At 39.0% G+C, this 24890-nt stretch overlaps 1 protein-coding gene across 1 annotated transcript in view; it reads left to right on the forward strand.

Moving 5' to 3' along the window:
• ADCY2 (adenylate cyclase 2) overlaps window positions 1-24890 on the forward strand; it is a 206976-nt gene that overhangs the window by 176559 nt on the left and 5527 nt on the right. Inside the window, exons 18-23 of the mRNA XM_038175758.2 lie at window positions 4859-5043; window positions 5615-5699; window positions 13020-13178; window positions 18658-18804; window positions 20422-20529; window positions 22588-22702. Coding sequence (XP_038031686.1) covers window positions 4859-5043; window positions 5615-5699; window positions 13020-13178; window positions 18658-18804; window positions 20422-20529; window positions 22588-22702 — 799 coding nt within the window. The remainder of the gene's footprint in view (window positions 1-4858; window positions 5044-5614; window positions 5700-13019; window positions 13179-18657; window positions 18805-20421; window positions 20530-22587; window positions 22703-24890) is intronic.

Genomic DNA, 24890 nt, shown 5'->3' on the forward strand with positions numbered 1-24890 from the left:
AATGACTCTTAGAGGGCTTACAAAAAACCTGCAACTGAACATAACAAGCTACATACTGTGCCAAAATAGGTCAGCAGTCTTTGGATGAAAAAGCAGGATGCAGCAATAGGAGATGGGAAATTATTTTGTCTATATGTAGAATTGATGGCACCAGTACTATGATGGTGTGTGCTGGTTTCCATATAATTACAGAATCACAGAATCACAGAACTGTTTGGGTTGGAAGGGACCCTAAAGATCACCCAGTTTCAAGCCCACTGCTATGGGCAGGGACACCTCCCACCTGACCAGGTTACATAAAAATAACTATTGACTGTGTCAAGATAAATACTCCTAGACACACCCCAAAGTGTGATGTTAATCAGGTATAGAACTTTTCTGGAAAACAAAAAAATAATAATTGAGCTAACCATAGCACTTGCAAACTTCCAGCATCTCTTTGATAACATGACAATAGAGCACAAGTTTCTATTTCTCATTTTCAAGTTAAGTAAACTAAACTTGGTACAGATATGCCTATGTTCCCTCTTGGCCCTGACATGAAGTTTTCCTTGTTGTCAAAGAGATGATGCAGTCCTTCTCCCAGCCTCTATATATGGACATACTCACAAGCACTTAGAAATAAATTGTTCCTATGCATATTTGTATTTGTTTATTTTTTTATTATTTTTTTTTTAATTAGCCAGTTCTCGGGTCCCCTTTTTATCTTACTTGAAAGATAGTGTTTTCTTTGTTAGTATTAAGTTATCCAACAAGCATCTGGATAATACATTTTTCATGAATTATATTTATTTTTAGATTCAACCTTAAAAAAATCTTAGTGTGACTTTTTCCTGTGTTTTCATCTTTAACTAAGATGCTTGTCAGCTCTTCCTATTACTAGCACATTTAGAAAAATTAATGATTTATAAGTTTGAAACTATTAAAATGCATTCTTTCATCAAAGAAACTTTGTCTTTGATAAACTGGCATAACAACCATTTTAAACTGTCATTTCTGATAATAATTAAAAGTTTAGATTGGCAGAAGTATTTTAAATTCTTTTTCCCTTGTTTTGTTTATTAAATAGCTCTCAAATACACATTATTTTCATCATAAGGCACTGCTGAGCTACTCAGTTCTAGCTTGAAAAAGCTGCAAACTCCTTCTGAGTTACTGCTTTTTATCCTTTGAAAGTTTTCTAAAAACCTGAAAATAAAATTCTTCTCACTTTACTGAATGAGATATTGAACATTTAGGCTGATGAATGCTTGTTTTCTTTAACTGGATATCAGCCCCTTTTATCTGTCTTACCTTTAAGCATTACTCATGTAGATAAACTTCCTGTGATTTATAATGGAGGAGCTGACAGATCAATTAATGACATAATCTAAAATTAGCGAATAACAGATTTTTGAATTATTTCAGCCCCACTAGCATATAGTTCATTTAGAAGCATATTGATTTATTCTCTTCCTCTTCTACACCCTAAATAACTTTTCTCAGAAAACCTGAACCTCCCCTTGGGCAACTTAAGGCCATTCCCTCTAGTCCTATCACTAGTTACCTGTGAGAAGAAGCCGATCCCCAGCTCCCCACACCTTCCTTTCATGTAGTTATAGAGAGCAATGAGGTCTCCCCCGAGCCTCCTCTTCTCCAGACTAAACAACCCTGGTACCCTCAGCCACTCCTCATACAACTTAAGTCCATGCCCTTCACCATCTCCATAGCCCTTCTCTGGGCACCCTCTAGGGCCTGGATGTCCTGTTTTCAGCTTTTTTCAACATTTCAACATCTGAAATGTTGACTGAAATTTTCGGTGTGGTCTATGTATTCCTATGGAACACTAAGAGGGATTTTATTCCACTTGGAATACTAAATTTCTTGGTCCTTGTTAAACTGTAGATATGAGACTGCCTTTACCCAGTACCCAGAACTGGTGGAAGGGGACGGGGAGCAGGATGTGGCCCTCACCATCCACGAAGAACTGGTTGGTGACCTGCTACGGCACTTGGATGTGCACAAGTCGATGGGGCCGGATGGGATCCACCCAAGAGTACTGAGAGAACTGGCAGAGGAGCTGGCCAAGCCCCTATCCATCATTTATCAGCAGTCCTGGCTATCGGGGGAGGTCCCAGCTGACTGGCGGCTAGCAAATGTGACGCCCATCTACAAGAAGGGCCGGAGGGCAGACCCGGGGAACTACAGGCCGGTCAGTTTGACCTCAGTACCAGGGAAGCTCATGGAGCAGATCCTCTTGGGAGTCATCATGCGGCACTTGAAGGGCAAGCAGGCGATCAGGCCCAGTCAGCATGGGTTTATGGAAGGCAGATCCTGCTTGACGAACCTGATCTCCTTCTACGACAAAGTGACGCGCTGGGTGGACGAGGGAAAGGCTGTGGATGTGGTCTACCTTGACTTCAGCAAGGCTTTTGACACCGTTTCCCACAGCATTCTCCTCAAGAAACTGGCTGCTCTTGACTTGGACTGGCGCACGCTTCGTTGGGTTAGAAACTGGCTGGATAGCCGGGCCCAGAGAGTTGTGGTAAATGGAGCCAAGTCCAGTTGGAGGCCAGTCACTAGTGGCGTCCCCCAGGGCTCGGTGCTGGGGCCGGTCCTCTTTAACATCTTCATCAATGATCTGGATGAGGGCATTGAGTGCACCCTCAGTAAGTTTGCAGATGACACCAAGCTAGGTGCGTGTGTCGATCTGCTTGAGGGTAGGAAGGCTCTGCAGGAGGATCTGGATAGGCTGCACCGATGGGCTGAGGTCAACTGTATGAAGTTTAACAAGGCCAAGTGCCGGGTCCTGCACCTGGGGCGCAATAACCCCAAGAAGAGCTACAGGCTGGGAGAGGAATGGCTGGAGAGCTGCCAGGCAGAGAAGGACCTGGGAGTGATGGTGGACAGTCGGCTGAATATGAGCCAGCAGTGTGCTCAGGTGGCCAAGAAGGCCAACGGCATCCTGGCTTGTATCAGAAACACTGTGACCAGCAGGGCTAGGGAGGTGATCGTCCCCCTGTACTCGGCTCTGGTGAGGCCGCACCTCGAGTACTGTGTTCAGTTCTGGGCCCCTCGCTACAAGAAGGACATCGAGGTGCTTGAGCGGGTCCAGAGAAGGGCGACGAAGCTGGTGAGGGGCCTGGAGAGCAAGTCCTATGAGGAGCGGCTGAAGGAGCTGGGCTTGTTCAGCCTAGAGAAAAGGAGGCTCAGGGGTGACCTTATCACTCTGTATAAGTATATTAAAGGAGGCTCTAGCGAGATGGGGGTTGGCCTGTTCTCCCATGTGCCTGGTGACAGGACGAGGGGGAATGGGCTAAAGTTGCGCCAGGGGAGTTTTAGGTTAGATGTTAGGAAGAATTTCTTTACTGAAAGGGTTGTTAGACATTGGAACAGGCTGCCCAGGGAGGTGGTTGAGTCACCATCCCTGGAAGTCTTCAAAAGACGTTTAGATGTAGAACTTAGGGATATGGTTTAGTGGGGACTGTTAGTGTTAGGTCAGAGGTTGGACTCGATGATCTTGAGGTCTCTTCCAACCTAGAGATTCTGTGATTCTGTGATTCTGTGATTTAGTTTGCTTTTTTTCAATGGCAAAGTAGTTTCACAAGTTGGTTGCCCTATAGAATATAAAATGGATGCTGTTGCTTTTATAAATGCTAAAATCTGAGAAATTTTATTTTTCATGTTTCTGAAGAACAGTTCTTTCTATTTCTTACTTCAAGCATATCTGCAAGGAAATTATAACAACAAAGATTTATATGGCAGATCAATTCTGTCTGATGGGCACTGAGAAAATTACTCTTAGTGATCCTCCAAAATTAGTATACAGTGATTCAGGTTATGTCAAAAGTACTGCCATCAACAAATCAACAGTAGTCTGAAAATAACGTATCTAGAAATAGAATGCTTTGTAGTTTAAGAAAAGATAATTTCCTTACAAGATGCAGGACTGTAATTTTCAGGAACAATCTTTGGCAAAGGTGTGCTCTATGTTAAGGACCAAGATAATTATTCTAGTGGGACTGTATTATTTCTGTTTTAGCATTGATTTTGATGCTGTAATCCATTTCTAGAGAGTATCAAGAGAAAATCTTTTTCCAGGAATGCAACTTCAACCATATATTTTTCTTTATAAATATGACATAGGAAAGAAAAAGCTTTTTTTAACAACTGAATGTATCCTTAAGTAGTCATAAGTCAAGAGGATTTGACATAAGGATTTTTAATAGACATATTATTCATAGGCCATGTTAATCACTCTATATTCTTCGTTTCGTAACCATATTTCAAGAGTCCGTGAAGTTCATAACATCTGTGTGTATTGCAACAGTTTACATATACTGCAAAAATGGGCAATTAAATTGTTTACAGATTTTCAAGCATTTTGACTTTGATCTTCCCATATGCTCAGCAATACATGGAGGGTAGTTATTGTATTCAAGCACGAGTGAAAACCATGCAGAGGCACAGGAGTAAATTTGTCATTATGCTGGCAGTAGCCTCTTGCAGGAGACCCACACCAGCAGTGGTGTCCCACACACAGGCACTTACTGATACACAGATGAATAAATCAAAAGTCACAAAGAGTGAAAATTAGTAAGCAGAGAAGAGGAGGATAGTCTGGATTCTCCTAAGTTTAGGGTGAATTTGAGCCTAATGAGAAAAGGAGTCTATTTGATGAAATACCAGTATCTGATTGTTATTGACCATCTGTAAACCATAATGTCCCATGTACAGTGATTATTTACACATTGTGATAGATACCATGCTTAAGTGGTCAGATAATATATTTTTTAAACTAGTCTAGGCTCTTCGTTATGTGTGATTGCCTACTTAGCAGCCAATTCTAAATATTTACCACTTGATTTTCCTTTGCCAGTATTTTATATACAGCTGCATATTAGGGCTCATTTCGTGTTCCGTTTTCCTGAGGATAAATTATGAGTTGAAAATGGTGATAATGTTGATTGCATTGGTGGGCTACAACGTTATCCTTCTGCACACTCATGGGCCCATGCTGGATGACTACAGCAAATTTATGTACGCAATGGCACCTCTAAAAAGGTAGGTTGAAGATTCCAGTCCTTTGGAAATGAATGTAAATGAAATATCAGCAATGGAAGTTCTTATGTTATGGAACAATTTTTCTTCTATGTATTTCACTATATATTGTACAAGTCACAAACTAAAATCATTATTGTGTTGCTGTTAATACAGGATTTAATGTTTTGCCTGAGAGCATTAGAATAAAATAAACAAGTCTGGGCAACGTGCATATATCACATACTATAGGAAGTACAGTATGGATTAATTTGCTTCTTTGTAGGAAAGGGTACTAGGGAGATGAGGGTTTGAATGTTGTTAAGGCTCTCAAAGAATATTTGCTGCAAGCCAAAGGAAATCAACTTTTTCAGAACTAATATATTGTCTTATTACTTCAGAAATGCAGTCTTTGCTATTGAAAAAAAAAGAAGTAAACCTATTCTTTGTATGCTTTTTTGCAGCACATGTAAATTCATATGGTAAATTTTCAGTGAGGCTTCTGAAGTCTTTGTTATAGGTGATTCAATGGAAGAACAAAATTATAAATTATAACTTCTGAGCAGCTTGCTTTACTTACGTTTTTATATTATAGGCCTGGAGTACTAAAAGACCTGAAGACAATGGGCTCAGTTTCTTTGTTTATATTCTTCGTCACATTACTGGTTTTGGGTAGACAGGTAAGATGCTCAGTTCTTTCCATCTGTATCAGTAGACACAATATAACCTCCACATGCAGCTTCCCACCTTCTCGGGGATTTTTTAGGTTTTCTGACAAGCACCTTTATTCCTTTTTGCCCCACACCCTTGCAAAGGAGTGTCAGAAGCATCTAAAATGCTATCATGTCCTTTAATGCCTTCCAATAGACCCCTACAACTCACCAGTAACGCCACAATATCTGTCGTGAAGACTGTAGGCATTATACTGATAGTGCACTGTGACTATTGCTTGTCATGCTGACCAATATTGTCTCATAGCTTCCTAGTGTGCTCCCATCTGTCTGCATCCATCTGCTATCTCCCTAGTTGCTTAATTACAAGCTATTTTCTTCACAGTTATTACCGTTTGAGGCAGACACAGAAACAGTGTAGCATGCACACAGAAGAGTACCACATACTGAGGCCACAGTCATACTGAAACTATTAACTGACAGGAAAGTCCTCTTTTCATTACCCAGTTGTGCTTTTTCCCGTACCAGCGTGGTGTGGGTGGTCTTATACCCTTATACTGGAGAGTAGGGGTCAGGGTAGTTCTCTTTCCAGGTCCTCGGGCCTGTCTGTGGTCCATGGCTAGAAGCTCATCATGCCAGAAGTGAGATAGTGCACAAGACACGGCTCTGAGATAAAAGAGGCAATCTGTGTGAGGTCTCAAGAGCAGCCTGTATAGCCATAGCCTGCGGTAGGATCCTTGGGAAGGATCTTGTGTCATACTGTCCTTAAGTCGCTCATTTACATTACAATTCCATGGAACACGATGACTGTCATTTAAATTGCCAAGCTGGCCCTTCAGATTACTAGATAAAAAATTCCTCTCTGGCAGCTTCTCCAGTTTTTGCTGTAGGGGAACATTCTTGAGTTTCAATAAGAATTGTCATCAACCTTACTACCAGCACCGTACTGGAATTGGCTCATTTGATGATAATAGCAGAGAGCAGGGCTGCAACACAGCTACTTCCAGTCGGAAACAGAGATAAATGCTTCATCACACCAGGGAGCCCTGACATCCAAGGTGTCACATAAAGGGGTTGGGCACAACGTCAAGAAAAAAATAGAAAAGGAGCATCATCTTCGGGATTTCTTTGTGTGCTCAGTCACATCAATAAGAAGGTTTCTGTTTTGCATGCTGCAGCAGTGTGGGCATGGCATGTTGTTCTCTGCCTGTCACACCTATTGAGAAATGAGCCTCTAATGTCAAAAATCTTTGTTTTCAGAGCTATAGGTTCAGGATCTTCATCATGATACTGCTTGTTCATGGCTCTTCGGTCTGTTGCCTTTGATTTTTCTATTAATTTATTCTCCTTTATAGAAAAAGGAGTAAAAAACCCTGTGTTTTCAAACATTCTCAAGCAAAGTCTAATTGATAACTAGAAAATATTATGAGCTAGTTTTCACATACCTGAGCTAAGACCTGCCATTTTAGGTTACTGCTAGTGACACTGACTGGTAGTAAATGCTTGGGATAAGGACAGAGAGAAAAAGCCTCTCCTTCCAGCAAATAACCTGGTTTTCCTTCCTGTTCCTCCTGCTTTGCCAGGATCTTTGCCAAGTCCATGTCCTAATCCTACTGTGAAAAGAAGTAGGATTAGAGGAGGGAATTCCTAACAAGCAGTTTCTCTGCTGCTTCTGGTATGGGCCATAACCTTTGGCATTCAGCTGCCCACTGTTTGGTTCTTCTCAACCCTACTCAATCTACTGTGTTTTTGTTTGTTTGTTTGCTTGCTTTTTTTTTTTTAATTATTATTATTAAAAAAGGGGCAAGAAGTGCATTCACTGGACACACTGTTGATTTGGACAGTGATGGAAAGTTGCTGTCTATCTGTTCTGAAGCGCTAGCTTTCTATCTGTTCTGAAGTCCTAATAATATCTACAGCTGTGTTGTCCCTGTAATAGTATAAAGGTTTCACAGGCCAGTGCTTATAAGGGAAGGCAACATCTTTTAGAAATCTTCTAGGTTGGTTGGTTAAATTAGAAAAATAGGAAGCTTTTGGATAGATTTTTTCTGTATTATTCCTGTTGCCTCTTAGATTTTAGACAACCTTTCAACCTTCACAAATTCATCATAAGGAATAAGTAAAATTCCCTTACCCAAAAAAGCGCACAGCAGTTGGCAAAATCTTACACTACATTTCCACATTAATAATTACCCATTCTTGAACCTTCCCTTCAGGAGAAATGATGAATGGCATTTATTCTGCATGCTTTTCCCCTAGATATTGGACATCTCATCTCAAATGTATTTATGGAAATTGGAGGAACCCAGTACGTTACTCACCAGCATCTACTTAGGCAAACAGAAATGTTGAGTCAAAGAACATTTTTCACAAAATGACAGCAGTCTCTGACGTTGCAGCTTGTGTTCTCAAGGACAAAGAAACCTGGGAAATAATGTTCCCAGCTCTCACGAATAGCAAAAATCATGGATTTAGTAGAGATGTTTTTATGGCCAAGTGCAGTCTTCCTCTTATTATAGTTCTGATTGAGCCTTTTCCTACCCCAGCACCTTTCTTCCACAGAGGGTAACATACGAGTCATTTCTCTGTTTGCTATCACATGTTTTTGACCTTGCAGTTAATAACTTTGCCTTTCTCATTTCATAATATCTGCTTATTTTAACAATGCTGAAGACAATAGCCACTTATGAAAACAGTGTTCTTTCCACTTCCCTTATCCTTGCACTGGTGCTCCTCTGCCTCCAGAGTGAGTTACCAGAAATTTCATCTAAACAAAAAATGAGTGCTTCCCTGCAAGCCCAGCCCTGTGAGCCTGCTCACTGCTGGCCAGACAGATGCCTGTGCTGATCCAAAAACAGGAAAGGGAGCATGCCTCTGGCTGAATGGGGATGGAGGGAGGCAGAGCTGGTGTATCCTTACATGTTATATGAGTAAAGTTAACTCTTACGTTCAATTAATACTCTTAGCTGCATAACCAACATTCCTACTGAAAGACGTAGTCCTTCCCTCAAGTACTCATTCTTATCTTTGTATCTCCCCATTTGTGCTGGCACAGCTGTCTGCAGAACTGTACAGTGGCCCAAAATAGGGAAATGATCTGACTTAAAAATTAACCCTGGAAAATGGTTGGTTTTCAGCCAGATCCATTTCCTGATCTGGTTTTATGGTGTGGCTGCATCCATGCTTGTTCCAAAAGAATCAGCACAGGATGGGCATGAGCAGCATGAAGTGAAGCTGGAGAAAGCAGAACTGCTTTTTTCCATGGTTGTAGCAGTGTAGGTTAGAACCATTCCCTGGCACAGAGATTGAATGACACATTCCAGTCTACAGCCATGCCATCAGAGTTCCTGAAACAGTCTGTAAACACGCAGGCTATACATCGAGAATGCAAACTCTCTACCCCTGCTCAGGCACTGCATGGAAAATGCAGAGTGGCATAGGCTGGGCTCCATAAGGAGTGTGCTCACATTTAAGCCCTGATGAGCATTAAGCCTCTCTTATGACCCATATTGAATTACCAATATTGATGTAGCATGTGATTTTTTTTTTCTCATCTGTACCTAATATTATGTATACCTTTATATACTCTGTGTGTTGAGTGAATATTTTGTTTTTCCAATGATTTATTATACTGAGTTTATAAACACTGAAATTCACTGGCTGTTCTATTGCCCAGATGTTTATGGTAACTTCCCTGTTCTGTGAAAACTGTTTATTTGTAGTCTCTGTTCTGTTTTTTAGCTAGCTTTTATTCTATGAAAGGTTTATTTTTTTTTTCTTACATAATGTAGTCTTTTAAAAAGTCTTTTCTGAAAGAACTTAATGAACACTTATTTAAAAGTTCACTCCTATTCACTGGAGCTGGGGATGTTCACCCTGAAGAACAGAAGGCTCTGGGGAGACCTCGTTGCATCCTTTCAGTACTTTTTTAAACTTACAAAGAAGATGGAGAGCAACTTTTTATTCAGGCAGATAATGATAGGACAAGATGGAATGGTTTTAAACTAAAAGAGGGGAGATTTAGATTAGAGATTAGGAAGAAATTCTTCACTCAGAAGGTGGTGGGGCACTGGCACAGGCTGCCCAGAGAAGCTGTGGATGCCGCATTCCTGGAAATGTTCAAGGCCAGGCTGGATGTGGCCCTGGGCAACCTGGTCTAGTGGGTGGCATCCCTGCCCATGGCAATGGGGTTGGAATTGGGTGATCCTTAAAGTCCATTCCAACCCAAACCATTCCGTGATTCTGCCGTTCACATGCCATTGGCTTCTGTTAACAGAAGAGTTGGAGGCATGTCTAAAGGGGCAGTATCAACTCTTCCCCGTTATATACGCTATAGTTAATATCTCTAAATAGTTATTTTCTTTAGCATAGCTTTTACGAAAGTATCTTGCTGTATTCTTCCCACTGGCACCTCATTTTTTTTCCAAAGATTTGCATTGCTTCCTTGCCATTTGTCAGTTCTCCAACACTGTGGCTGTTTTGAATAAGGCTACCCACCTCAAGTTTCAGTCCAGCAGCTTTTCCTTGCAGTTACTTTAGAGCTGGTGACTTCTTGTTGATCAATTTATTCATGTGCTCTGAGAACATCAGAACATTTATTCATGTGCTCTGAGGAGCATCTTCTGCTGCTGCTCCACGCTGAGGCAGTTTCTCAGACTCACTGTCTGTAAGTAATGGCTGTGAGATGGAGCGAGTCTCCTTAACTACCTCACTTGAATGAAAACCCCCACTTAATTTCTCTGCAGTGATCTTATCTGCTTTAGTGCTACCATCACTCTGCCCCTGTGCTGAATGCAATAGCATGCAAGACTCATGAGCTGCCTGTCTTGACTTTCTGTGTGACTTTGCTGCAATGATAAGAGAAAGTTCATTCAGTTTTTTTCCTTTTTCTGAGGCAAGTATTGAAAATAGACCCAGGTGAGTGTTGCACTAGAATTTAAAAATACAGATAACATATTGTGCAGTCAAGCAATGAGACATGGATTGGTTCTCGTTACACCCAACTGGTTCAAAGTCAGTGGTGTTATGTGGTAGATGCATGGCAGTGCCTTGTCCTAAACGAAGCCAATTGCTCTCTGCTGCCTGGAGGAATGCAGTGTCCTTCATCCCTCCCTGGGTGTTCCACTATGCACACCAGCTGGGAACTGCTGTCAAGTAAAATAGAGTAAGGTGAAGAAGGCAAGTTTTTGTATCTCCACGATATTGTGCCTGCTGTGGTACAAGAGCCATTCTGAGCTGTTTTCATGGTGATATGTTAAAAAGGTTTTGTAGATAACATGTAAAGTAGGAAGCAATCTTGGTTTTCAGATGACTTTAAGGCTATAAAGTTTAAATAGGTTCTTTAATGACATATGTCTACTAAGTTGAGTACATCATACAAACAGAAACCCAGAATTTTAAAAACCTAAGGTAGTGTTTACATGTTTTTAAGTCTGAATACACATTTTGAAATATACCTTGACATTTTTAATTTCAAAACAAATTGTAGAGTACATTCTGCTTTTTTGCTGATTTCTGAGTTCTCTTTACTATTTTTGCACAGCCTAAATTTCAATAAATAATAAAACAATAAATAAATTATTTGTTTAATATTAGATATTTAAAAATAAACATTATTTTGAAGACTTCAGCTTATCTAGTTCCTTTTGTTTTCAATACAAAGGTGGTACAATATATGGATACCTAATTTAGATTTTATGCCAGACTTGCAGTTTACTTTTTGCAATTTATGCAAATAATTTTGGCATCCCAGTATTTTATTGGATTTTTCTGCATCAAGACAGTTTATTGGATTTTTGCTGCATGAATACAGTTGGTGGCATTTAAGTTTATCAAATGTGTGTGGAACTTGCGCATATAAATAATAATATAAAAATAAAACGGACATTCTGAAAAAATGACTGCATGTATTTTGCATCATATGGTCAGTTTTTAATTAAATATCTAAACAGTACCCAGGACTTATCAACCAATTTAAAGAAACCTGACTGCATTGCTCTCTATGCATTTAGTAGAGGCATGGTTTCTCTCTTAATATTTTTTCATCTTACAGTTTCTCAGCAGATGGATTTTTTGCTTCACCAATTTTTACCTTCATAGCTTTTTGAAGGCTTGCAAAATCATTTTAATACCATCTCATTTCAACTTTCTACTTGTCTTTGGCTGTGATCTCAAGAAAGTATCTATGAATCATTTTGAGCTGTGGCAGCAAACATCCAATCAGGACTACTCTCATGTTTTTATGTGAACAGTTACTGACTACTACTAATAATGACTAGAATTTTTATTTTTTTAACATAAGATTGTGATCACAATTATGTTCTCCTTGTTAATAACTTAGTCTTCATTGAGACTGCAGAGTAGTGTTAAACCACTGGACAACGCTGAAATAGCTCTTGATTTATATCAACTCAAATGAGATAGTCCAGTGGAGTCTTTAATGTAGAAATAATGCCACAGAATTTACCACAAAGCATTGACATTATTGAAAAGAAATACAGAGGGCCCTGGAAAAATGTGACTTAATTCATTTTTCAATATCTTTTTAATGAAATGGGATCTTCAAAAATACTAATATTCCAGGAATTTTATACATTTCTATATAATGAAAACTCAGGTACAAAAATAAGAGAAGGATAAAAGTATTACTATCAGTTTTGAAACACAAAAAGAAAACAAACAACCACCTGACTGGGCCGTTTCTTATAATCTTCAAAAAATTCCAATTTAAAAATCTCTTGTTATTTTAAAACCAGTAAAGCTTTTGCTGTATGCATACTAGAAGGAGAAAATGTGTTTCATGAAGAACTGAAAGAATAGCAATAGGTTTCTCTTTCCTCTACTACCCCATTTTTACCAGACTGATTGCATTACATAACTTAAAGTTGGTAAAAGTTAGGGTCTTCCCGAAGTGCCCATTAGTGTAAGTGGAATTCCACACTTCAGATATTTTAGGCATCATATTAAGTTGCAAAACTGTAAATTGTTTCCAAAACAATATTTCATCTGTGGGATGAATTTCTACCAAAGCCTGAAAGTATATACATAAATTTTCCTTTGGTTAAGGCACCTTGCAACTTTTTGTTTATTCCTGGGCTTTTTTGTGAGCCTTTTTTTAGAGGACAGTGCAGAACAGTTATAAATTCAATGAAATGTATGCCACATACTGTGTGTCTGGTTGTTGATCTCTGTGGGATCTGGAATTGTACTTGAGTGACCAAATAATATCCTTGTAGGAGTGATGTACTGTGCTTATTTTGTCTCTTAAACCTGTACTCCAGCAGGACAAGATGCCTATTGTTTCTTTACCTCTGTGTCCTCTTGTAACAGAATGAATATTACTGTAGGTTAGACTTCCTGTGGAAGAACAAGTTCAAAAAAGAGCGGGAGGAGATTGAAACCATGGAGAACCTAAATCGTGTGCTTCTGGAGAATGTGCTTCCAGCCCATGTAGCTGAACACTTCTTGGCAAGAAATCTGAAGAATGAGGTGAGACATCTCTACATATCCTCTGCTCTGTATGAAGGCAGCATGTTGTAGAAATACCACTTAATGCTGAGTTGAACAGTAGGTCCGTACAGTCAGATTATAATTTAGTTATTTTTATTCTCCCTTACCTTCCTGAAAAGCTTATGTTATAGCACTGAATGCACCATAGTATGTTAAAATAAAAAATGTGAAATTATTTCAACATGCATTAATATGCATTCAGATACTTTTTCCTTTGTGATTAGAGTGGAGCTGCATCTTCATTTTGAATTTGCTTCTGGTGACTGGAGACCTTGCTTACTGAAGTGAAAATAAACATGTTCCGTGAAAAAGTGGCTATTTTAATTCTAGAAGAAGGTTCTCAACACTGAAATACCTGTTTACTCACTGCTTATGGACCTAATTCAAGCACCAGAAAAGTCATCCATAAGATCCTTGTTGACTTCAGTGCAATTCAGATCTGCTTCTAATACTGCTTTATAGTTTTAATAAAGAAAAGAAGGATGAAAAAATGAAAAATATTTAGAGAGAGTAGCAGTTTCTAGAGATCTTAAATGCAGTCGTTTGAACTGCATACAAAACAATAGTTCCAAAACTGACAAAAGAGGGGAGAGGGCAGCTTTAGGAATTCATTTTGATCTCCTGAGTCAAAAAGGACAATGTTTTCCCTTTGGCTTCACTGTGGTTTGCATTAAGCAGTACTATAACATACTTTATTATCAGTACTTTAGTATTACCTGCAAATATTTGTTTGGTAGCTAATGTCAAATGAAAACTACTGTGGGGTTCCTTTGAATCCAGTGAAGACCTTGGCTGAAAACCAAGCTGGCTCAGCTCCAGTTTAGCTCAGGCATTAAACACAGCAAACCGTCAGGAGATTGCTTTCTCATTTATGTGCTATTCCATCTCAGCTCCCCAGCAGAGCAGCACCATCTGCTCACCCTTGTATTGGCAGCTGGATTTATATTGTCACCCCTCAAGATTCTTGGGTTGGAATGAGCTTTAGTAAATTTAGTGAAGATGAGAAATTGTAGTGTGCTGATCTCTCCAGTCTATCACGTCGGCTGAAGAAAGAATGGTTTGATACCATTTTAGTGGCATCCCTTAAAAAAAAAAAAAAAAAAAAAAAAGTAAAAATCCAACAATCTTGAGGTTTTGTTTTTTTGTTTGTTTGTTTGTTTTGTTTTTTGCGTTGTTTGTCTTTAAACACAGTTTTCAGAGAGGCAAGAACCTTTCAAATTCTTGGAAATGTTCACAAAAACAAGCATCTGGCATGTCTTCAGATTTGTTTCAGCATCTGCAAGGATGTATCAAGCCGTAAAGAATATTGTGTATATGTGTATGCTTATACACCTCAAAATATGTTGGAACAGATCAAACCTTTACTTTCTTTCTGTGGATATTTAGGTAATTAGATAGTGAAATAAAATTCCTTTGTCTTCCCTAGTGGCAAACAGTCATGTTAGTATGTTTATGTATATTCTTTTCTACTGAAGATTTTGAGATGAAGATTAACCTAATGGATGAATAGTCTGTTTCTGAATACTACTTGCCATCCTAGAGTTTTGTGCATGCAGCTGTATGAAGGAAAGGGAAGACTAAGTATGCTGCTGAATGAATGCAGCAGGAATGAAACGGAAAAAATGTGTGGATGAATGCTAACTGGGAGCAGTGGGACTGTACTTTTAAAAGGCCAACAAAGGTCTTTTCATTACAGGACACATGTTGACTAATGCTGATATGGTAGAAGCAAAATTATTTCAAAGCAGGCAAATGTAATAAAAGTCTGTTTGCTCTACCAGAGACTCCAGAACTGTGTTTCTGCTTATAGTCTGTATGCTGGGTACCAGGTAGGATACTTTCTAGTTGAGAGACAGAAGAACAAATATAAAATGAAAAGCAGGAAATGGGGCCAGGATTAGATATATCTTCTGTGACTGACCTCTGCACCCTACTCCTTTGTGCTGTTAGCATCCAGCTTCCCTATGACTAAGAAGTACCCAGGAGCATTCGTGCTGCAAGCTAACTTTCAGGCACATTATTGAGCTGAATACCTAGCAAGAGGAACCCTGTTTCATTAGCTGCCGGAAAGAGCCAGCAGAAATTGTGCCCCAGAGTAGCCGACCTCTGTAGCCTTTCATGAGCCATGGAATGGGGACCAGTTAGCCTCCTTCATCCTGAGAAGGTCTCTAGGCACTGGAAAAGAGGGGACAGTAAGGAAGGCCCACCAGCAGAAATTCAGATGTTATAAAAGGAACGATAAAAAAAAGGATTGACTGTGGAAGAGAATGATTTTATTTTTGTTGAAATAAAGCCATTCCTTCCTGGAATGGTGCTGCATTTAATTTTCTGATTAAACATTTTGGAGAGTACTCTTTCAAGAGAAGTACTCATAGGAAAATTAAGACACCTGATTGCCACAGCCTTTATTATTATGAATGATTGCAATAAACTATCTGGGAATGCCTATTTAAAATTGCTTGACATTTATTGTGACCGTCATAATTACTACTCATGGCTATAAACAGTGCTATTTGTTGTTTCTGTGCTGGTACTGTGTTATACAGCATTAGTAGGGATGGATATTGCTCCTTGTTGAGAGAGGAAGGAGGACAAATGGGACACTGCTGCTGAGCTTCAGCATGACAGGTGTTCACATACAATTTTCTGTATTTGTTTTTGAGATGGAGAAGAGGAAAGAGTAATAACTCTGGTTATAGATTTGAGTTTCTAAATGTAACACTCAGGCATGCAACCCTTTTTTACAGGCTGTTTGTCCCCACTGCATGGACAGCCAACAGCATAGAGCACACTGACACTTTCTGTGTCACAACAGCAGTTTATTTGAATTACTGCTCCTGGTTTTTTTTTGCTTAGTCATATCCTCTTCCTTATGACTGTGCATTGTACACGTTACCATGATTATTTCTGGGTGACACTTCTGCTTTCAGTGACAGCAGTTTTTTCAGTGGAAATAATAAGACGTGAGTTGCCATTCAGTCACCTGCATGGCCCTGTGCAGGCTACTTCAGCAGTTGTAGGAGCAGCTGCATATTAATGTGGTATTCACCTGTTTTGCTTTTGCCTGTAAATTTGATGGCAATTTTTTTTTCAAATGTTTTTATATACTTCCTAGTTATGTATTTTTCTAGTATTTCCACAAGAGTTAAGGTTTCTAACCCCCTAAGCTCTTGTCTTTCATGTAGTTGAATAGCATTGAGCTATACATTTATATCTCACACATGTAAAATACTTTTTCCATGTTCTATTTCCAAATAGTCCTATTTGTCTTCTGGTTCCTGTATTATGAGGTGGTAAAAAGAATCCCATCTTCTACCATCTAGACTTCATATTATTCAGTAATATGTATTCCTCTGTCATGTCACTGTGCAGTTAGTTTTCTTTTTCTCTAAGGGTTCAGTTGTAGCACCTAGCAGACATGAATCCTTATGACTTGAATTTATATTCTCAAATAAACCTGTACATGGTATTTCCATGTACTATTTCAGATATGGCAGTGCCTCACTGTCAGCTCTGTGACGAGATTTTGTCTTTTTCACAAACTTTACAACTAATATCTCATAAGCAATTCTGTTGGTTTTTACTTCCTCAGGATGCAGGGTTCAATAAAGTAAATAAAACAGAAAGCTGCTATCTAATGTTAATCTTGGAAATTAAAACAGCCTTTTGTTACTAATTAACTACTAATGTCACAGAATCCCTAGGATAATAGAATTGTGTGTTAGTATTATTTACAACAGTATTATTAATTTGGCTGGTTTTAACTTACTGGGTTTGTTTAGCTGGTAGGAATATGAACATTTTCTTTTTTTGTGAAAAAATATTTCATCACAGATGTATACAGATTGTTTATTTTGTCAGGTCAAGTTTCAAAAGTAGGTGTAATAATCCACGTTTTGAAAGCTAGTTACCTACATTCTGAAATAAATACTCCTCTCTCTCTCCAGTCTTCTATATAACACTGTGAATTTCTCCTTCCATTACCAAGCCCTATATATATAACTTTTTTTTTTGCAGCCCCTTCCCTATTTTAAAAGCCTGCAGCATGTGTGTGGCCTGAATTCCTTCATCCACCAATGAAGTCAAGTTACTGAGAGGGTGACTTGAGGAGATAGACGCAGAACCAATATAAACCACAGAATGTAATCTCTGTGCCTTTTCTGCTAACTGGTCTATGGAGAGCACTCAGCATGTCAGATCTTATGTTTTTAGAATATTTGTAAGCAAATGTTACTGTAACTTCAGCCTAGACATGCCTGAGATAAATTTGAAATAGATAGATGTGAAACAAAATGCAGGCCGCAAAGACTGAATATTTGGGGAGTATGGGCATGGTTTACTTTGAGATTCTTTAAAAAGAGAAAAACATACTGCAAGTGGAATTGAAAAGGAAAAAAAAAACAAAAAAACAAAAAAAAACACAACCTTGGATAAATGGATAAATAACAAGGTAACAAGGGAAATAATATCTGATCCTTTTTGAAATCACAGAATCAAAAATTCACAGAATCACCTTATTCACTAGAGTATTGAAATCCATGCTCCACTCAAATACCTTGAGCAGGATTTGGCTTTATACTAGCTTACATCTCTTATTGCTGTGGTTAACTTTGTGTATGTATTTCTATACTTTAAAAAAACAAACAAACAAAAAAAAACATTAATTTGATAAATATTCTTTTTTTTTTTTTTCAGGACATAAATATGTCCTGAAAGGAGAGATATTCTAATGATTAAGGGCATTGGAGATGAAACTGAAGAGACGTGGGGGGTGGTCATTTTTTAGCACCAGGGGCTTCCTGTGGAGCAGATGTACTCTCATTTCAGTGGTCACAGAAGGCAGTAGAGAATCTGACATAAGTAATTTTAAGTTCAGGTGACTTATTTATCTTTGCCTCAGCTCCTTGTTATGGAAAAGAAATGACATTTATTTTGTCCTATTAGGCGTCTTGTCATTTTAGATTAGGAACTATCAGGATTGTGTCGCATTATGCATTTGTAACATTGGGGTTGTGATTTTGCTTCAGTTTTCTAGTCGTTTCTAGTCATTATAATAATACAGCTAATAATAAATTAAAGATTGTTTTGGAAAATGTGCTCTCAGCCGTGCAAGCAAAAAGAAATTCTCTGCATGCGAAGCCTCAGAAGTGGGCCCTATCTACTAAATTAGTGAACATTTTATGTTTCCTAAGCTAATGTTCAGGAGAATAAAGGGGTAACATTAAATCACTAGAACATTTTCAGCTGACTATGTTGAGGCTGTTTAATAAACAGGTTTATACACTGTTTAAAAAACAATAAATACAACTAAATGCAAAAATATCTGAACACTGCCTTAAGGCTCCACCACCTCCCTTTTCAGAACCAGGACACCACATAAGTTTATTTTGGAAACTTTTGTTTAGTGCTGGGTATGACAGAGTGTGTTTTTTTCTCTCTTCTGTTTTCTTTTGGACAGGATCTGTATCATCAGTCATATGACTGTGTCTGTGTCATGTTTGCCTCTATTCCGGATTTCAAGGAATTTTACACAGAATCTGATGTAAATAAGGAAGGCTTGGAATGTCTCAGGCTGCTAAATGAGATCATTGCTGACTTCGATGATGTATGTACTTCTAACAACAATCAACATATGGTTTCAATTTAATAATCCAGGGTATGCAACAGTAAGCAAACGTATTTGAAAAGGAGAGCAGAAGAGCTGTCAGAAAAGAACTTTTGTGTGCCCAGTCATGTAGAAATTACTTACAGGGAGTATTAAAGGAAAAAGTGATTTATGTGGGATAAATCATACTGACACCACACTAGTTGCTTTTCATTCCCTTCAAGGAGAATCCTATGCATATATCTGATGGAGAAATTCTGCCCTTTAGTTGCGGTTCATGAGTCAACCACTAACTCTAGTTTCCAAATACTAATGCCTAAAGTAAAGTACCTAAGTCTGTGCCCTAAATTTTTACAGCTCTGTGTTATACTTGATCATAAGGACATAAAACTATTAAAGAGTCTTTAATTTAATTTAAAGGAGGGCAACAGATGATGAAGGGTCTAGAGGAGAAGATGTATGAGGAGCAGCTGAGGTTCCTTGGTTTGCTCAGCCCAGAGCAGAGCAGGCTGAGGGGAGGCCTCATGGCGGCCTGCAGCTCCCTCACGAGGGGAGCAGAGGGGCAGGCGCTGAGCTCTGCTCTCTGGGGACAGCGACAGGACCCGAGGGAACGGCATGGAGCTGGGACAGGGGAGGGTCAGGCTGGGGGTTAGGGAAAAGTTCTTCACACAGAAGGTGGTCGGGCACTGGGACAGGCTTCCCAGGGCAGTGGTCACAGCACCGAGCCTGATGGAGCTCAGGAAGTGTTTGGACAACACTCTCAGACCCATGTTCTGATTTTCGGGTGGTCCTGTGTGGAGCCTGGAGTTGCACTCAGTGGTTCTTGAATTCTCTTCCAACTTGAGGTGTTCTGTGATTCTATGACCTGCATTGTTTTGGTTATACAGCACCAGTTGATTTATAAGTAATGGGAATGTTTTAACATTCTCTTAATTTACAAGCAAGTGCAGAGTGTATGACTATAGATAGATTGTGAAAAAGCATCTGTAAAGGTCTCACTGAGAACTGTATTTGTCTTAAAAAAAAGTTGGTGATGAAGATACCCAAAGAATGTGTTAAGACTGTGTCATGACTCAGACAGCACAGTCTGGATTTGGATTTGTGCAACTGTAGAGGGAATTTTAGCAGCATACCCACTTGGATAACTTTGGAGTGTTCAAAACAACCTGTGTTACAAACTAGAATTCCTACCATCCCATCCTGAAGAGATGCTGTCTTTCGGAAAGCTGCATAAAGCTTAAGCATTAGCTCACATGGTGACTCAGTTCCAATATCAAATGAATGCAAAGTCCAATGACTAAAAGTGGACTGAGTTAACTAAGTTAAAAAGACCCTAATGCACAGTAAGGTGGAAATTGATCTCATTACTAATAATTTTAGTTTCTATATAATAAAATATATTTTAGCAGACATAAATTCCCTTTCCTTAGGAACAGTTATTGTATCCATTGTTTTATCCACCCTTAAGTCCTTCATCCTGTATATATTTGTAAAACCATTTGGGGTCTATTAAGAGACAGTTCTAAGAACTGATGCTCTGAATGCTGTGAGAGGAACAAGCTATTAGAGTATGAAGGCTGCTGATCTCAATAATAAATAACTATTCTTGTTTTACAGCTATTGTCTAAGCCAAAGTTCAGTGGAGTTGAAAAGATAAAGACCATTGGGAGCACTTACATGGCAGCAACGGGACTGAGTGCTACACCCAACCAAGAACAGTGTCAGGTATAAAAAAAAGGTTCTTGCTCAATGAAAATAATTTTCAAATGAAGCCTAAAATTCTGTTCATTAAACTGCATGCTACATATAACATTGTGACCTATTTTTTTCTTCTTAATGTAGATTGTATTGTACTGGGCAAGTGTATACTTTTATTTAGCATCTCTGTGAATTATTGTTCTTCACATTGCAGTTTGAAAATGCCACTTCTAAGTCTAAATTCAGCCTTCTACTCTAAATAGAATACCTCATTTTATTGCTACATGCTGCAGCAGAAGTAATTGGATTTATGGAGTCCTAAGAAGACTGTAGGAATCACTGTTGTGAGACGATTGTAAATTGTGAGTGCAGGGTGGCTGTATTAACCATACAATTAAAGAACCTTCAGGCTCGTCACCGAAAATGGGTTTCTTTGTATCTGATTGGTTTAATAGGGTAGCATTGGGAACTGCAGTCAGTAGAAATGAAGTTCAGAGAAGCAATTCATAACTTTGAAGCAAAGTCCTTGGTTTTGCCATGATCTTTAGAGTACTCCAGGTTAGCAACAGAGGCACAGCAATTATGAATCAGTGCATTTTCTGCTAAGGATTAATTGTACTTCTGACAAATTCATGTTGTTTCTAGAGAGAAGCAATTGACACCTGAACTATAGACCCTGAGAATCCTAAGGACAAAATAGAATAATTTAAATTAGCTCTGACATTCAATTCAGGAAGGTGAAGGGGATGAAGGAAATGCAGGACTAGAGATGAGAAGACTTAGAGGAGTTCTCAGCCACTGCTTACACTGGAAGAAATGTATTGTTTGAGTTATTTCCACAAAGTTAACCAGGAGATCCGAGTCTTACTGTTCCTTCAGTGATTTAATACACATTCTGAAATCCACCAAAACTTAGAGGTCTTCAGTTCAGATGCTGCAAGATCCACAGGTACTGCAGTACCTAGTGCAGCAATGACTGACTGCTAGGCGTGCTCCTGGGCGCAGCACCCAGGGAAAGCTAAATGACTAAAGATGGAGTCTGAATACATAAGCTGAGTTGAAAAACAATCTGTCTTAGCTAGATTTGAATTCCAAAGGAAACAGAAAGGCTTCATTGATCTAAACAACTGCTCTGGCAAGTGCTACTACTGTCCCACCTAGGCTGATACATCTACTTTATGAATCATCTCACAAAGTTGTCATCTGTCCATTTGTTCTGTCACTTTATCTCAAAAGATGAGGAAGATTCAGTCATTTCTCATAGAGACCCATAAGCCTACCTCTTAAGAAATCATTCTCTGTCAAGGTCCTACCCTGGGCTGTGGAAGCCTGAAAATCAATTCTCTCCTTAGCCTGGGGGGGCTCAAACCAGTACTTAGGAATCAGTCTATGCTGTCGATGTACAAGAAGACATTAAGTCTATAGCCTTAGTAACTCATGTAAACAGTGAGATAGTAAATTAGTGGACAGGGAGTGGGTCATCTGCTCACTTCATTTGTCCTGCATTTTGTTCATTTTCAGGTCTATTAGTTGTTCTCAGAGATGCTTGGTTATCTGCCAGATGAAATCAGTAGAGAAAGTCTTAAAGCTAAATCTCACTGGAGCTTAAGTTAGCTGCTTTAAGCACCTAGCACTAGGGTTCTGGGATATGCAACACTGAGAGAGAGGCTTCTCTGTGAGGCTGCCCACAAGCATTAATTATTATTAAGGGACATAAAACAAAAGCAGACACTCAGAGAAGATTAATAAGCAAATCCTAGGCACACATAGGCAGTGAGTGCCAGTGGGACTAGACAGCAGCTCATCAGTTGTTTGACAGTCAGAAGGTTAGATTATGCATTTTTTGGATCTCTCATCTCTAGACTGATTGATCATGTAAGTGAAATGCATCATGGTCCATTGGCCATTGTTTGATCTAAGTGATGCTGGACAGGACATAATCTTCTTACATTACTTTTCTGCTGCAGCCTGCTGGCATTAGGATATCCCTGAGGGTTTAAGTGCTTTCAGATTCAGCATATTTTGGCTATGTTCTCACAGTAACTAAGGCTAAGGAAAATGATTTTATTCTGTTTGGCAATTCAGGAACCTGAACGACAGTATATGCACATAGGAACCATGGTGGAGTTTGCATTTGCCCTAGTGGCAAAACTGGATGTCATAAACAAGCATTCATTCAATGACTTCAAGTTACGAGTAGGTATGTATTACAGGATTTTTATGATCATGTCCTGGAGGAAGGGGAGAATTCAGCATAATGTTCAAGCCGATTAAAGTATTAGTAGAACTGTCCAACAGGGCAGTATTACTTAATAAAGAAAATACAGTCTCAGGGGTCTGAATGGTTTTATGGTAGCTCTATAGTATTTGTTAGAGAGGTTGTTAACCGTGTAATTTTTTTAAGCTTCTCAGTACCAAAGGAGACTTTAGACAGGGCTTTACAAAACCGTATGAATAGCTTTGAAAGACAGTACCTACAAGGAGCCAGTGAGGCTGGAGTTTGAAATATTTCAGATGTACTAAATCAAGCAAGCATACAAAACTGCTTCCCTTCCTCGTGTTAACCAAATGAGGATATTTCTCTGCTTTGTTATTCTGTGATTATTGACAAATAAGAGCAAAAATGACTAGTTATTTATATTTGTTAGGGGTATCAGTTATATTTCACCTTCTAATTGCTTCTCTTTGTTCATCATGGTATTTTTGAAAAAATACACAGTTGTGGTGCGCCATGATGATGAGATAAATGAATTCAGAGCTGGTCAAGAACTTTGTGTTCCAAAATGTTTAATTCCTGATAGCAGTACACAGCAGCTTAACAATGCAATCTGTGACTTGGAAAATGTGAAATGAAAGCATTAAATTAATATTGGAAACCTATAAATCTTGGAAACATGTCTGCAGTATTTGCTTTCCGTTGGTTGTTCTCCCTTCTTGTCTTTTTCTTGCTGGGCAGCTTGCTTTTCCTTTCAATTGCTCCTCTCATGTTTATTTCACAGTGCCACCCACTGGCAAAGCTTGCTATTTTCTGACCTTAAATATTCATGTGTTCCTTAAGGCGCTTCTTTGCTTCTTTGTTTTGTGTTCCTTGCCATAGTTAAAAAAAATGACAAAGCAAATCTGAAGTATGCCTCCTTCTCGATGTGTTACAGAACTTGATGAGTTTATAAAAAAAATGTGTAGAGATACCATATTTCTGTGCAGAATAAAAGTTCTCTTCTTGCTGTAGATGACACATGTCACGTACTTGCAAACATACTTTTATCAGCAATGTCAGTAGAGATAAAGAGCTGCTGAGTATCGGTGCTAAATCCACAAACTGGTTATAGCAATAACTCTTTTTAACTAGGAATTATGAGGCAAGATGTTTTGGCAGAAAAAACAAAGGAGTGATACATGTTTAGAATGGGCAGAAAGAAAAAAAAAAGAAAATTAAATCTACAGAGGGACACAGGCCCCAAACTGTCACTTTGACACCTTAATCCAGTATAGGCGCCACTGAGATCTTCAGATCCACTTCCCACCACCAGCTGACTATGAAAGCATCTGATATACATAGGAATTAGAGCCACAGAAACATTTGAGCATCTTCCCCTCACTACATAATTGGCACTTTAGGGATTTAAACCCAATATACCATTTGTAAAAGCCTTCCTCAGCTAGCATCTAACCCTAGAATTGTTGCAGCTCACCAGAGGTCTCAGCTTTCAACCTTCATTTTGCTGTAAGTGCCTGAAATGCTAGCTGTGCCTTAGGAGGCACACAGCTTACCCCGATGTTGTCAGGCAAGAGAGCACCTAGACTATATTTCAGGCATTTCTCCTGTTATGTTAGCTAAGGTGCTTGATTTATTAGACAAGCTCAGATATGTTTTTGCAGAAAGTTTTGCAGAGGTGCTACTTTTATTTTTCAGACCAGAATAGAGTCTGACATGTTGTTTTCCATATAGCTTCATGGTTAGAACATTTGTCTATGTTGTGGTTGAACTTGATTTTGTTCCTGCTTTTGGCTGAGGCTGTTCAAGCATAAGGATCTCTGTTCCCTGGAGGATGACATGAGTCCAAGGTGTAGGATGCTTCCAAGTTGGATACTTTTTGTCAGTGTTTGCTGAATAATATTTTCATTTTCATAGAATAATTAAACGTCCCACTGGGCATGAGGAAACGAGACAGCACCATCCTCTGTTAAAGAATTCACCTGGATGAGATGGATGCTGTTCCTGCCTTGCCCCAATACACATTTATGTGTCATGCAAAAGAGAACTGGAGCAAAAGAGCAGGAGTCACTTAGAGCAGCACATCTCAGACTGTCTTGATGGCCAAAACACATCCCTAAGAGATATGGCTAGAAGTCTTCTTGAAGAAGGAGGGATCTGAACCTTGTTCTCC

This window comes from Anas platyrhynchos, chromosome 2, assembly GCF_047663525.1.
Source record: "Anas platyrhynchos isolate ZD024472 breed Pekin duck chromosome 2, IASCAAS_PekinDuck_T2T, whole genome shotgun sequence".
NCBI classification, from domain to species: domain Eukaryota; kingdom Metazoa; phylum Chordata; class Aves; order Anseriformes; family Anatidae; genus Anas; species Anas platyrhynchos.